The sequence below is a fragment of the Crocodylus porosus genome, unplaced genomic scaffold, assembly GCF_001723895.1.
Source record: "Crocodylus porosus isolate Cpor-Errol unplaced genomic scaffold, CroPor_comp1, whole genome shotgun sequence".
Classification (NCBI taxonomy): domain Eukaryota; kingdom Metazoa; phylum Chordata; order Crocodylia; family Crocodylidae; genus Crocodylus; species Crocodylus porosus.
In genome coordinates this window covers 36,153,530-36,168,615 of record NW_017728915.1, presented here as the reverse complement: position 1 = coordinate 36,168,615, position 15,086 = coordinate 36,153,530, and the positions used below count along the sequence as shown (strand labels likewise).

The window sequence follows — 15,086 nt, the reverse complement described above, 5'->3', positions numbered from 1 at the left end:
TACACGTGCAAGCAACTTTTGCCTAATCGTTTGCATATACCTTTGTGCTCGCAGTTATGATAACTGCACTTCCTCATTAAACATACAACCACGAGCGCATTTTTACCTGCAGAAATTTCTGAAAAAATTTTCAGGGTTCTCGTTCTTCTAAAAACCGTCTGATTTTATGAATGAATTATGAAGAACTTACCATATTTTTAAGCTTGGTTTTAGCCCAAGAACTTTCACAATTTATATTCAAACTTCATTCATTACTGATATATTATAATAATGCAGAACGTTGCATTTCGAATGCTTGATGGTAGGTGATAACTCTTTGCTGCTGCGAGAACTGCAGCTTATTTCCAACGTGTATCTTGCCAAGATATAAATCATTAACTTTTTCTCTTGATACCAGTAATAGGGCCAACATTCTTATCTATCACTGGTACATAGCATTATAGCTCTGGATGCTTTGATAAATATGCCTTTTGGGAAACACTGCCAGCCTCTCTTTCTATTCCTGATTCTGCATCTTGTGCAATTTTATGTCAAGGGCAAAGTCCAAGATCCTCCTGAGTATAACAGCACACATACCATCAGTCTTTGGTGACTTCTAGGGACAAAGTGCCTGTATCATGACACCAACTATCCTGCAAACCCCCAAAGCCAGGGAATCACCGAGTTAAAGATTGCTAGATGTTGCTCTTTGAGATCAGCTCACCTGACTCCCAAGCTGCCCCTGTAAGTGAGTGAGCTGCCCTATCTGAGCTCCTTTTCCCCCAACCTCCTTGGTGCACTGCGAGTGCTCTTCAGTGAAGGACACCACGAACTTGGAGCTGGCAGGCAGTGATGGCTCCTTCAGCTTTAGTGGAGAATTAGCATAAGGAATCAGGTCTCCAAGTTCATCTCTGGAAATGCAGAAGTGGTGTATGTTAGCTCAGGAAGGAGGGGTATGCGACAACCTTTTGTGCCAAGAAACTTGAGTCACAGGATTCATTACAAGCTAGGGAGTGGTGGGAGACAGCTACACCAGTTCCTAGGAAAATGCTCAGTATTGTCTAATTAAGTACTGATGGCATGCATCCAAAAGTGGCCTAGTATACTTGCTTTTATGGGAAAAAAATAGAAGCGCTGTGCCCTAATGAAAAGCTTTTCTAGGACCATTATCCAAATACTGTGTTTCCTTTGTAACCGGTCTTGGTCAGTTTGTGAACATAACCAGTTTAGCTGGAAACCTGCAGCAGTCTTAGGCCAAGATTTTTCAAATGCACTTTGTGGTTTTACTTATTTGTTTTAGGGAAAATCTTGAGCTATGAAAGAAATAATCATATTCCACAGCACAGTAGTGTGAGCCATTCACAGTGAAGAATGGATTGTAGTTTTCCTAAAGCTCACCCATAAACTGAGATTTTAATATTTTCTCAATTTTCAATTATGACTGGACAAATCTTGGGGGTGAACAGTCTTCAGCCCCTGGTATGCTGCTTGTGAATGGATAATGTTCCTGATGCATTATTTCCATAACATGACAGGGTTCCCAAGTAACACAGAAATAGGGCTGGAAGAGACTTCACGAGCTTACCTAGTCCAGCCCCCTGCTCAAGGCAGGATCATCCTGGCCAGACTATTATTTATACTCCCAAAATACCTTTCCACTTCAGAAAGCAGGAGGAGGTACCAAGCTGTCTGTATTACTCCTTCTTTAGAATAAACATGTGCAGGGATACACATTTGCACAAGCTTGTGACTTATTTGCTTTGCATAAGCAATCCTTTGAACAACAACTCACTTGATCCAAACAAGGTGGATCCAGTCCAAACTCCCCCTGGGTTGGCCTGTGTACAATTCAAAACGAAACAACTGCAAATACACACACCACAAATACATTCATATCTGATGCCTATTTGGTGACTGAGCATTTTATTTGAATGCATGTTTGTAGATCCCCCGTGGCCGTATTCACTCAGATCCGCCTGGTGCTACCAGAATAATGCCTCTGTTTTTACTTGTGATTTTTACCTGTAATAAAATTCAACCAGGCCCCAGCCTCGCAACAAAGAATTCAGCTGGAAATCAGCAATACATTCGTGGAATACTCCTTTCCCAGCTGAACCATTATACACCATGGGGCGAGCTTCCTTGTCAAGTGTAGCACAAACGCTGAAGGACTTGCCATCTGTGTTAAGGTGAAAAAAGATGGTTTCCTTGGATTTATGACAGTACTTCGGCAAGATGAATCAAGCAAGAGCTTTTGCATATTCTTAAACAGTTCTCCAATCTCTTGTATTTTTAAAATATTTCTCACATGTGCTCTGTATATTTTTTTAGAAGGCACTTGGTTGTTCAGCATTTTAGGGACTAGAGCAGTTGGCATCTAGTCCAAAACACAAACTCTGAGCAAAGAAAACTGGAAACTGCACACGTTATTTCAAAACTAGATGAACTGGAGCAGAAATCCTCAACAAAAATAGGGATTATGTGCTTTAGACCGTTATCTAATGTCCTGGTCTTTCAGTGAATGCTCCACATGCTTATATTTAGGTATGTGAGTAGTCTCACTGGAGTCAATAGCAATATCCCATGCTTAACATGTGCCTGGACAGATGAAATCATGCAAAATAAAACCAAAATGAGAAATCAAATTACAGCAATGAGAGCTCTGAAATGCGGTTTCTCCATGACATATCCAGGAAAATTCTCCTAAATGTCTCTACCAGCTTTCAGTAAAGTTATTTCTTAGATGCCAAAGATGTTAATTTGATATTGAAAAAAGTACGAAGGTAATGGTAAATTGAGTTCTGTTAACATACCTGCAGTGAAGGTGACCCTGTATGTGTCTTTAATAATACCATCATCAGCCATCTCAGCCAGCAAGGCATCGGTCCAGTCAATACCGGCTTTCTTCCCATTTGGGAAAAGAACATAGCCAACAGCAAGGCTGAAGGAAAAAAAGAACAAATCCAAAGCTCAGTCAAAATTAATGGCCTTTTTAATGAAACAAAGTGCTGACTGTTTAAGACAGATTGCAGAAAATGGTTCAAACCTGAACCAAAAACAGGCAGCTCCTAGAAGAGCCATGGGATATGTAGGCTGAGTAGCGATGAGCGCTAGGAAAATAAGGGGAGAAAGAACAATTAATCTACTTTCTGGTAACAAGCAAGAGAAGAGACAAGACTGAGAGTAGACATCGCAGGAAGACTGCAAAAGAGGCAGGTGAACAGAGCTACCAGGGGAAGACCCAGACGCAGGCATGGGTGAACCCAGAGGCTGCCCAGGACCTGGATAGAGAGGGGGCCCGAAAATGGAAAAAAAACCAATTGCACAAAATAAAGTTTTAATATTGTGCATATATAGGACTGGCAATGTTATCAATGGAGAACGAATAATTTAAAGACATCGATACCACAGATGTGATAAAGACTTTTGCAACAAAAAAATCATTATCTCTGGCAAAGGGGAGCCTGATAGTAAAAGTTTGCCCAGGGCGGAGACCAGGTCAGGGGAATAGGGGAAGGAGAAATATCTAGAGATCACTCCACACAGTTGGGGAACTGGAAACTCATAGTATAGGGGACCTGGGAAAGGGTGCGGTTAACCTACAAAACAAGAAGGAAGGGGAACTTTTAGCATCTTAATCAAACACGGTAGGAGAACAACTATTGCACACGTTCTTTTTTCTACTCTAGTTCATTTAGGAACGTAAGGTATATCTGACTTTAACTTTCCTGATTCTTCACTAACCCTCATGGTTACTCAGGGGAGGACTGGTAATTAGCACTGCTGAGTTTTTCCCAGCAAGATTCACTCCATTACTTGGGTCTTTGGGAAAGTTGCTGGACCTGCCTGTGCCATGATTTGCCTACCACTAAAATTGCTCCTACAATGTTTCCTACAGTTGTACATTTATTAATGTTAGGAAATCTTGAAGCAATTTGCAAAGTGCTTAGCTTTCTGGTGTGATGCTAGCTACAAAAGGCCAGGATTTAAATGCTTGTCTCTGATCTTTCCCATGCCATTAGCTGTGGGTGAATGGCAGAACTTACATGCCTGGAAATCCTTGATGTGTGACAATAAGGCAGAACAGTGAATGATGTAAATTGAGTCAACACATAAAGAAAAGTGAAAGCTGTTCCTAAGGTTACTGGCAACCACAAAATGGTAGAGGCAAACTTTCCCCCTACCCTATCCCTTGGACATCCAGGTGTGATGTGGAAGAAAATCTGATGGTGCAGGTGCAGAACAAGGGGTGTCTCGTTGTCTTCCAAGGGTGCAACTTGCTGCTGTTTTGAAGGTATCTTTTATACAAACTCCTTGAACCTACTTACTGTGTTGTAGTTGCTGGTTTACAAAGAACTGTTAGGTGTGCCGAGGTCCCATCCTGCACGAAAAAGGCCTGAGATGAAACAGTATCCTAACTTGCTCAAGCTAGCTGAGACATCTGCTATTTTTAATCCATCAGCTGTTCCCAACGTGCTTGATCAAATTATATTTTATGTCCTGCATGATGAAGAAATCTCCAGACTTCATAAAATAAGTAGACCCCAGAGAAGACTGGGGTTATGCAGCATTTTATCATTCTGTATTGCCAAACATACTGGATATAAAATTGCTAGCACTTGACTCGCTATGTCACGTGTGAAAAGGTCCCAGACAGAACGTGATGGGCAGACCATGCAAACCAGACACACCGAGGAACCACTTTTGATCCAGCAGATGCATGAAAGCAGATGCTGACCGACAGCTTTATCTGGTTACACAAAGGTGTGCAAAGGTGAAAGATGGGGCTGCAGACAGCATAATGGCATTGTGTGGAAAAGCCAGCAAAATGCGTGGGAGGAGGATACCGACCAGCATCAATTGGAGAACCAGAAGCAGGAATAGGAGGAGCAAAAGCAATGGCAAGAACAGGAAACAAGAGAAGACCAACAGGCAAGGGCTATAGAAACTTGAACTGAAGGTTTGTCAGAAGGCACAGATGTGATGGCACCTTCACTTTGCCAGATTTTTTTCCCACCCTGAAGCTCCCTGGCAGGTTCCTTTCAGGTCTTTCTGGTGTGAGTGTGTGCCTGGTCCATGCTGCATACAGAGAAGGAGATGCTAGCCCTCTACCAGCAGTGAGCGATTATTTACCAAAACAAATATTTTCATGGCTTTTAATGAGTTGTGCAGGGAGATCATTAACTTTGACTGCTGAGGGACTGGGAGGGATGTAACAAGGCAGCTGGCCCCCCAGGCAGCTGTGACACACAGAGGCAGTGGTGACATCCAGCTGTCACTGTGCTGCCAGTGTAGCTATGCAGCTGCTATTTTTCTGCCCCCTCCAGTCAGTGCCTGGGGCTGCTGCACTGGTTGCCACACCTTAGTTATGCTACTGACTATGAGAATAAAAGTGCTGCGGGCACTGCTCGTGATAGGAATCAGATACTCCAGGGATCAGCTCTATTTTATGAGATGCTGGTGCACTGCTGCCAGTTTGGGCAATGCAGCTGCTGCATTTCCTCATCCAAGCATGCAGTGATATCTGCTCACTTGAAGACATACAGGGGGCCCAGCCTGCCCATGTACAAGTGCTGCTTCCAGTAGACACATAAGGGCTTGCCATACCTGTATCTACACTGGGAGGGCCTCTGAAGAAGCATTTCCTTGGCACTAGACCCAAGGTGGGTTTCCAGGGTCTATTGGGAATCCTTGGTTAATAATTCTGCCCAGCCCATCATTCCCGCTATTTGTTGGCATACACCCCTTCAACAGAGCCAAAAAAAAAAAACACAGCAAAGGAATGAAAGCTGAAAAAGCCATGGGCAAATGTTTGCTGTGTCCTTCATTTAGGAGGGCTAAGACTCCTAAATGAAGGACACAGCAAACAGCTCACAACACCAGCCGGTTTGAATCAGTGCAGCTGCAGGTCCGCTGATTCAGTGGAGGGGTTTATCGGAGGCTTTGGCCAAAACGGGCAGCGATCGGTGCCCGGATCAAAACAAGGTGCAAAGAGAAAGCAACAGGGAGCAAAATAAGCATAAATGAGCTGAGGCGAGGTCCAAAACACAAGAACGGTTTCCTGCTGCTATTTCCCTGATACCAAAAGAATCAAAACTGAGGTTTCTTAAATATTTCAGGACACTGAGTGGACTAGGGGAGCTCAAGGAATAGATTTGTACCAAAAATTAACCCTCAGTTTCGAGGAGACAGGGCCAGGATCCATTGGTCTAATTAGGTCTGATAAGGTAATTTGAGGCACTCCAAGGAAGAGAAGAGAGATTCTGCCTACTTGGCTTCAGAAAGTTTGGAACTTGTGGAAACTTTCTGCAATTGCAATTCTGTGATCCGTGAGACTTCCTACTGAATCCAGGTACAGGACCAAGCTGCTGTGGAGGGCAGGGAAGACTTAGAGCGCTCTATGGCATTAGGTCCTTCAACGCTTGTGGGACAGCAATGTGCTGCTGCAAAACACTGTGTGGAAGGGGGGCAAATACAGCCTGTGTTTTGCCTAGATTACTTGAAGATCTGGAATGTGTCCTTACAGGAAATTAAATGTCACGATCGAGATTAAGTAACAGCTGCATCCATCACCACTGACTTCCAGGAATTTATCTGAATGCATGAACTGTACTAAACGGATGCTGCCTCGAGTGCCAGCGATAATCTCCAAACTCATCCACAGCATCACGTTATGCAGCGGCCAACCTAGTGTAAAACCAGACCTACCCCCCCGAGGCATGGGCTCACTTGCCCCTGCCTTCCCAACCTCTCCTGAAGCCTCGCAGGCAAGATGTCACAGCTCCACAGGCCACATCCAGTCCACGGGCCAGATGCGTGACATCCCTGCTTTACGGACATTACCGCCAGATCTTCAAATATAACCTTCCAGTTGAGTGACATTTGGATTGGATAGCTAGAATGCAGAATGGCATATTAAGACCTACCTCAAAATGCATCAAAAGCATGACATATCGGTAAAACTCCTCCCAGTTTCGGATACCTGCAGAAGGGCAGAACGGAAACACAGACTTGAAAGTTCACTGCAAATCTTGTTAGCAGCCAAACCCTACCTCAGTCTTTAGTAAGAGGGTAATTCTTGTGCCTAATTCTATGCAACACTTTCTTGGGTCCACTCCATTATCTGCCTGGAGAGATGAAGAAAGCCCTTTGATTCTAACAGTGCTTTGATGTATACAGTATATATCACTTAAACACCCAGGAGTTAGGTAGTGGTTATTTAAATCATGCACACAACACTGGCCTTTTGCTAAATCTCACTGATTTCAATGTCACTTAAACCAATTTAAGCCTGCCTGTCAATTAAATTGGAAATGGTGCTACCAGTCCACTGCAAATGGTGGAGATAGGCTAGAAAAATGAACTCCCACCGAACAAACCAAGCAGCTTTATATAGCCCTAAACTTGGCTACAAAAACAATTTTTCCAAAACTGCCCCATTTCACATCTGAGCATGAATGCTGTAACAACTGTCTCTTCCATGATCCTCTCATCATTTACAGTTGAAGTAACAATCGCGAGGTACTCATCACAGTCATTAGGATATCGTTACCATAAGAGTGGGTCCGAATGCCTCTCAGAAAGAGCTCTTTCTTCTGATGATTTTCAATTTCAATTTCTCCTATCTGCTGACCCCATTGCTCATACCGAGAATGTTGTTCCCCATCCCTGGGGGGGAAAAAAAAGGTGTAGAAAAACCAGACAGCTTAGAAAGAAGGCTTCTTATTCAAACTTGTTAGTCACAGAAGTGTTGCTTCTAAATGAAAGATGCACATTTTGGAACCAAGACTTATGCCTGCAATTTATCTAGCATACTTCTGAGCTTGAATAGTGTCACACACAATTGTTCAGACCAGGGTTGTACATAGAGATGCCCTGAGAATGAGACAACAGGAAGAGTGGAGTAATGCAGTAAAACCTAGGAAGAGACATGTGATGATGACTGCAAAAGCCTGCCTAATACTCCAGGATTAGGTTCCCAAACTGCATCTGGGAGGGCATGAAAGGTTCTTTGGTGGGGGGCAAATCACAGATGCAAGCCTCCTGCTTCAGCAACTTTCACATCCCCTGTATCTCAGTCGCTGCTGCCACTTCCCCAGCCACTGCTTCCCTTCCCTTGGTGGTGAGGGAAACCCTTGAGGTCTGGAATACACTGTGGTAACTGAGTACTACTCTGCTAATTTGTAACCGAGAAGAGAAAATGTATTGTCCCAAAATTCAATTCAATTAATCCGTTTAAAGTTTACAGATTGTGCATGGCCTCAACAAAGAATTAAAATTTTCTTCTAAGACTGCAAATCTGCACAGCCTCCCCATGAAAAATATCAAAGGCAAAATCTTACATAGCTTGTCGGCTCTATTTTCCCAGCTTTATTATGAAAGGGCCTGTGGCAATATTAGCTGATGGCATTGTTGGGCTATTAAAGCAAAAATTACAACCAGCCCCAGAAGTGTTAAAAATTGTCTCTCACCTTTTGATCCTTTGGAAGAGTTCTCGGCTCCACTTCTCTAAAGCCAAGGCGCGTGCAAACGAGTCTGGATGACTGTCGAATTTAAAGTCAAATACATCTGTAAAGGTGGTCCAGCTACAAAGAAGGGAGAAATAAAACACCCCATCAGCCTTCATTTGGGATGGGGCCAATTGCTGTACTCATTGCTCAGAGATCTCATTTGTCTTTGGGACTTGTGGAATTTGAAACTTGTTATTTCTCACGTGTGGATTTCTACAATTTTTCTTAATGCTGCAGTTTTCTGGGAAAATGAAGGGAGGGACAATGGAGAAACCATGCTATGTGAAGAAGACTACTTCAGAAAGGCACAAGAAATTATCCATCAAGTGAGGCTGGCACTCAACAACTCACAACGAGGGGAAGATGCTGCTTTCAGATTGCAGCTTGGCATCTCCTGTTATGATTTGCACAGTCCACCTTGCACTAAAAAGGTGATGAGACTTTGACAGCTACGTGGGACCTCAATTAATCTGGAAGGAAACCGGGTGGCCACAGTCTCTGCTTCAGATGAGAAGAATACGGGTCACAAGTCAACTGCAGCTTCTGCTGCTGGGAAGGGACAAGAGGAGGACTTGAACTCAACAGCTCCTTAGTAGCTGGTGCAGCAAATAAGAGGGATTGTTAACACCCGTGCTGCACTGTACCTAGGTGCAAATAGTCCAAGAGAAAACCCGTAGAAAACAATCTAACCTCAATGAAACAGAAAATATTCTGAATATATTATTGTTAGTGGTCTTGCTATACAGAAGACCCTTCCCAGTTTAGGAGCTTGGATGAGATGGGGCTGAGTGTTGTTGTACAGGATCAGGCCCCTGCTACTCGTGGGGCAATAGACACGGATCCAGCAACATCTTTTTTCCGCAATGAAGTGGATCAGTTGTGCTGGGACACATCCCAATGTAGCAGTTCCTCTTCATTTGGTGACATCTGTTTATAGCCCTATGGTATAATCCCTCCACTTGCCCAAAGGAGGTTTGAACCTGCATGTCTCACTTCCCAAAAAAAGGTGCTGTAACCACAAGCCCACCGGGCAGCAGCCAGAGCCCTCTTTCCAGCTCCTCTTGGGGGTAGCCAGGAGAACTGCCCAAAACTGCAGTTACGCTGCATTCAAGTGATACACAGACATGCATGTGAAATAGGACTGAAGTCTGTAATGTTTTTAAAAGGAGGCCAAATGTTGACCTTAAAATATATAACAGCTTTCCAAGTTAAAATCTATCCCGTGTTTTAAGTGCAGTGTGTTAACAGCACGGCAAAAGCTTGTCAGGACCCTGAAGCCAGGGTGTGTGGCTGGGCTGGTTTTGATCAGATCTTTCTTCAGTGAATGAGTCTAACAACTCAACCTAACCAGGAATTCATTATACACGTGGGAGGAAATTCGATCCTGAGTGAGGGCCAGCAAGAGGCCTCAGTGCTGCTCCAGCAGACTCAGCAGGAGCCAAGATTTGTGGCTCAGTTTTTGTTATTTGTAGTTATACTCAACAATGGGATGCATCCAAGTAAAAGAGAGGATCTGCTTACCAGAGAGAGAATTTGACATGCACAAGTTCACCCTCCTCGTCACTCCACTGTTGCCGATATGGCCCCTTCCTGGAAGATTTAACACCTTGTCAGCTTGTTTTTATGTCAGCCGCATCTCTTTATCGTCCTTTAATTTGTTTTGCACTCACCCCTCCTGCATTTACTGAGCTCTTGTGCAATCCATGGGCTTTAGTACTGCGGGATTTCAAATGCTGAAGATCAAGAGAGGGAAAGTGGCACAGGGAAGGAAGGACAGAATTTGGCAACTCCCAAAAATCTCAGCAAGGGAGTGGAGCATGCTTGGGAACTTTCCTGAAGCTAGCCTAGCATGTAACAGCATAGGCATGCTTACACGTCTTGCACATTCTCATTCTAAGAGCTGAGCTAACCAGCCTGTATGGTTTTTGAGGAAATGTTTTTGGTAAGAAGTACAAGGTATTCTCAAGGAGCCGGGCCAAAGTGACAAAAGCAAGATCAAATGATGTGGTTGCTTTCATGGCTTGAAGTCCAATTTTCATAAGTCACTCAATGATTTACGAGTCTTAGTCCCGTTTGTTCAAAAGCAACAGGCACAGATGAGCCTGGAGACGTGGCACATTTATAATAATCTTTACAATGGGATAATCCAGGAGCAGACAGACAATGTATGGCCCTACACCAGTGTAATTTGCTCAAATCCAGTATAGAAGTACCCCAGGAAAACTCTGTGGCAATCCAAAATAACCATCTGCTCAAGGCAACACAGGCTACAACCTGCTGCCTTCCCACCCAAGAACTGTAGTAGTTTCTACTACATGCTGCTCCCTACATGTCTGCCTCCTCCAGATCTGGTGTAATTTTTCATTGCTATGCAAAATCTATGTAAGTTAAATCAGGGCAAATGTGACTTCTATCCATGTTCCTGTCCCTCAGAATCGGGCACTGAAAATCCTAGTAGGTGCCTATCTACGTCCTTAGATAACTAAATACCTTTGCAAACCTGGCTCCAAACATTCACACCACTGTCGAAAAGGAGAGCTTTGATCATTTCACCCTCGTCTCAAAACCTGTAATATTTTAGCTACATCAGAACCTCTCAGCCTTAAGACATCTTTTAACCATGGACCGAATACTTGTTGCTGGAACCATTTCCTGACTGTTTTCTGCAAAGGCAGAAGCATTTAGATGTGGAAAAAAAATAAGAGACATTGCAATTCTCACGGTTGCCTGAATTCTTTATCATGATGCATTCTGCATCCTAGCTCACATTAAAAAGGATATCTCCTGAAAATCAAAGAGGCAAAATGGGTACATGCATGTTCAAAGTCAAATGTAAATGCTGCGCTGAGTCTATGTTTTATGCTGCAGGATGTTACCAACTCTATTTGCATTGTATAATCACCGGTGTTTTTCAAGTCTTTTCAGGATGTGTGCACTGCCAGCTGTATTACCTAATAGGAATAGTTTGTGTTTGAAATTATTTAAAGGAATTTCCCAGTACTTACAATGCTTTACATTGTACATTGTTTACAATGCTGGGACTGTCTTCATTTAACATAAGAACTTTACAAGAAGCTATTGTATGAGGCTGTCTTTGAATACAACTTGGTGGAAAGACCTGCATCTATTGGTTGTGCTGCTTTACGTTTTCTGAAATGTCCTGATCAGACAAAACTCTGGCCTGGCCTTCCTCAAAGTTAAGCTGAGATCTGGGGAGTGGAAGGGGGGAAAGAAAGGTGTAATGTTTGTTGTACACAACTTATCCTGCTATCCCACGTAAAGCCCTATGGCTTATCTGCTCCAGCTACTCTAACTAAATAGTCCAGGACCTCCATATAGCTACTTACTGCAAAACCATGTATGAGAGAGGCTTTATCCTCAAGGTTGTCTCTCAATAGATGTTGCAGCTTGTTACCCTTCTCTGCACTACTTTCATCAACTCTATTTTATAGCCGGGGAACTGAGTCTGAGTAAGTTCAAATGAATCGCCTAACACGATGCAGGAAGTCTCTGGCAGGCCTGAGAGCTGATCTCATTCTCCAGAACCAGAGTTTTTAGCAAGTATCCCAATAACTCTCCTCCCCCCATCGTATGCGGTGATATGGTAATACCTGAGCAGTCCCTGGAATGCTATTTTCCAGCGTCTGTGTGGCTCTAAGCATTCAAGTGTCAGCCCTCCTCCACTCCAGCATTTTTCAGACTCATCAGCCACTATCATGTCTGGATGCACTGGATGCTAAGAAGACATGTAATTAAAACATTCATTAAATCAGTGAAGGTTAAAACAGAGGTGATGCCCTGCTTTGTCAGCCCACGGAGGAAGGACCATTGATTGAAATAGCTTTCTTGATTCCACAGGTTTCATGGAGGAGGAAATGACATATAAAACACCCAAATGGATAAATATCCAGTCATTTCTACAAAAGAAACCCACATTTGGGTTATGTACATACAAATGCAATTTGCTCTTAGAGAATTACTCTAGCACTTTACACTGTAAATGCTGTCAAGGGTAGAGCTGGCCAAGAACAAGGCTTCACGTTTACTGGAATTGTGCTGGTTTACTGCCCCTTTGGCTAAGATCACATATTGATTTCAGTCTCAACTGGACTAACCCCAAAAAACCCAAGCTGCTGCGATTCTGCAGCTGCTTGACAAATGGCAGCAGTAATATTAACAATAATGAAAAGCAGACCTACAGGCACTCTGCCCTGTGATAAGACTTGCAGCTTCCAGAGTTTCACACCCTGAAAATCCCCCCAGCCAGGAACCTTGCCTTTGCAGAAACAAAAGTTTGTCCAGTCCAAGGTATGATGAAAACATTTCAGGGTCTAGGATCTTAACAATTTTCAACGTGGTTGCATCATAAAACTTTCCAAGCACCTCTAGTTAAAGATAGCCGCTACTCCTGCATCCACAGAAGAAAAGTGACGGCAGTAATTATACCATAATACAGAACACACAATGAGGTAGACTTCAGTTCTGCTCGATATTGCCAGGTAGACAACTTCAGACACTTCGGTGGCTCTCGGCGCTAGGTGGGAATCCCAACCCCATGGAAATCAATGGGAAAACTTCTGCTGGTTTCAATGGAGCTAGGATTTCATACAAAATTCTCATCCCATGCAATTTTCTTAAGGCAAGTTGCACTGCAGAAGCCTGTGCAGAGTTACAGACACAGTTAAATACAAAGACCAGTGAGAACGCCAATGAGGAAAAATGTGCTTTGCGATGAAATGTAGAAAAAAGTAACACTGGGTCAGGATGAAAAGGCAGGATGAAACGTTTCAAAGGGCAAAGGGCAATGCTGCTGGAAGGAAATCCCTGGTAGTTGCAATTGTTCCAGCAGAGCATGTCACGCCACATCCATACCAGTTGAGCACCCCGATTTTGTAGTCACAGAGTAAAGTGACAGCTGTTGGGGTCTGAGGGGTCGAGCTTCAATTAGGAAGCACACCTCTCTCATAAAAACAGCTTTATGTGTAACCTTTGGCAAAGCACTGGCTTTGCATTCCCATCAAGTTTGCACATGTTCCCAGCTGTAGTATACCCATTCATGTTATTCCCTCCTAATTGTCATCATTGCTTTAAGCCTTTGGCATCAGCTCTCTGAAACGAGTCCGATACACTACCCTATTCAGCTCAACTGTGTGTAGTGCTAGCCAGGCAGCACTTCTTAAAACACCATCGTCTTAATTGCTGACCAAAGCTGCTGCTGCCAGTGTCACTGGAGAAGAGCTACTGAGGAATACAGACGTGATTGTTTTAAACTGATAAGTGATGAAAAAAGAAGAGGGTTGGGTAAAAATGATAAAGAAAAGGTAAAGACTGAGTTTGACCTGCAACTAGCCTAAATCACAGCATGTTACCCGTCATTAGCCTTAGTCACAGCACATTAGCCTCTACTTAAGGCGCTGTTTCTTCTGGGGATCATACCTTCAGATGAAATCCCAGGTTAGGAATTGAAATATTATTCCCAGACTCTAGACCCCGCACGTCTTCTCACCCAGCACTTACTTGAAACTCTCCGACTCCATCCACCCGAAGAAAGAGCCAGATTTCACAGACCCCATTAGGACGTTTTGCAAGGCGAGCAATCACAAAAGTCTTGTCAGCTTCTGTAAACCCAGTGAAGTAAACTGAATCGAGAGCCTGTATTAAATATGAAGGAAAAAAAATGCTTCAGTGTGAAGGAGAGCAAAAAAGAAAGATGAGCATGCGGGAACCGATGGGCATGCAGGTTCAATCAACCAACAAAGCTTTCACCCAGTTCACAAGGGGGTATAAGGGTCTTCCAACTTAACGGGAGTCCTTTGTACAATGACTCTGGAGGACTGGGTGCAGAGACTGCCTTTCTCAGACACCTCCAGAAGCCACCTTCTACCCTCAGTCAACAATAAGAAAGTGGCTTTCGACCAACGATCAAAATTGCTTTATAAGCAACAATTGATGAAGCCTCATTACACCCCCAGCTAAGCATTCTCATTGCTATTTTATACCTGGTTGCTAAAAGGTCAAGATATCTTCCCAAGATTGTATACGATATATCAATGGTAGAGTCAGAAAGCGCTGCCAGATTTCCAACTCGTGCCTACTTTTCCTGGTAGATAACGCCACTTCCTCTACTTGTCACTATTCAATCAGGACGGCTCCTCGACCCTTGTGCAACTACACTCCCTTTGAGAAAACAGACTGCTGTGGACTGCAGGGTTTGTTTAAGAATTGGCCGCTGCAAATACGTACCCAGACTGCAAAGAAAAAAACCCAGCCCCAACCAGTCCCAATGAGAGCCAGTCTCCAAACTCTCTGCAGAATATTTAGCAAAGGGAGAACTTCGCTGCCACAAAACCGGATCTGCCCTGTGCGCGCTACCGGCCCTAGCGCCGGATCAGGGGGCTTGTCATGTTCATAGTGTGTCATCCCTGCCAGACCGGTTTACACAACTCAGGCTACCAGACTTGCTTCGGATTTGGGGGGGGGGATGGAGAAACCCTTGCCTCCAAAAAAAATCTCACGGTCAGAAATGCTCATCGCGGGGGACCGGATGCCCACACTCATGTCTGCCTTGGCTCTGTGGCCGTGACCAGGCCTCGGATG

General features: G+C 43.8%; 1 protein-coding gene across 1 annotated transcript in view; it reads right to left on the bottom strand.

Moving 5' to 3' along the window:
* The window catches only part of LOC109310673 (putative phosphoenolpyruvate synthase), a 40,130-nt gene extending 25,982 nt beyond the window's left edge, over positions 1–14,148 (bottom strand). Inside the window, exons 1-10 of the mRNA XM_019535963.1 lie at positions 14,007–14,148; positions 12,101–12,225; positions 10,011–10,079; positions 8,451–8,564; positions 7,532–7,647; positions 6,906–6,961; positions 4,308–4,360; positions 2,793–2,920; positions 2,002–2,158; positions 704–890 (exon numbers count right to left, since the gene is read on the bottom strand). Coding sequence (XP_019391508.1) covers positions 704–890; positions 2,002–2,158; positions 2,793–2,920; positions 4,308–4,360; positions 6,906–6,961; positions 7,532–7,647; positions 8,451–8,564; positions 10,011–10,079; positions 12,101–12,207 — 987 coding nt within the window. The 5' untranslated portion in view covers positions 12,208–12,225; positions 14,007–14,148. The remainder of the gene's footprint in view (positions 1–703; positions 891–2,001; positions 2,159–2,792; positions 2,921–4,307; positions 4,361–6,905; positions 6,962–7,531; positions 7,648–8,450; positions 8,565–10,010; positions 10,080–12,100; positions 12,226–14,006) is intronic.
* Positions 14,149–15,086: the final 938 nt, after the last annotated feature.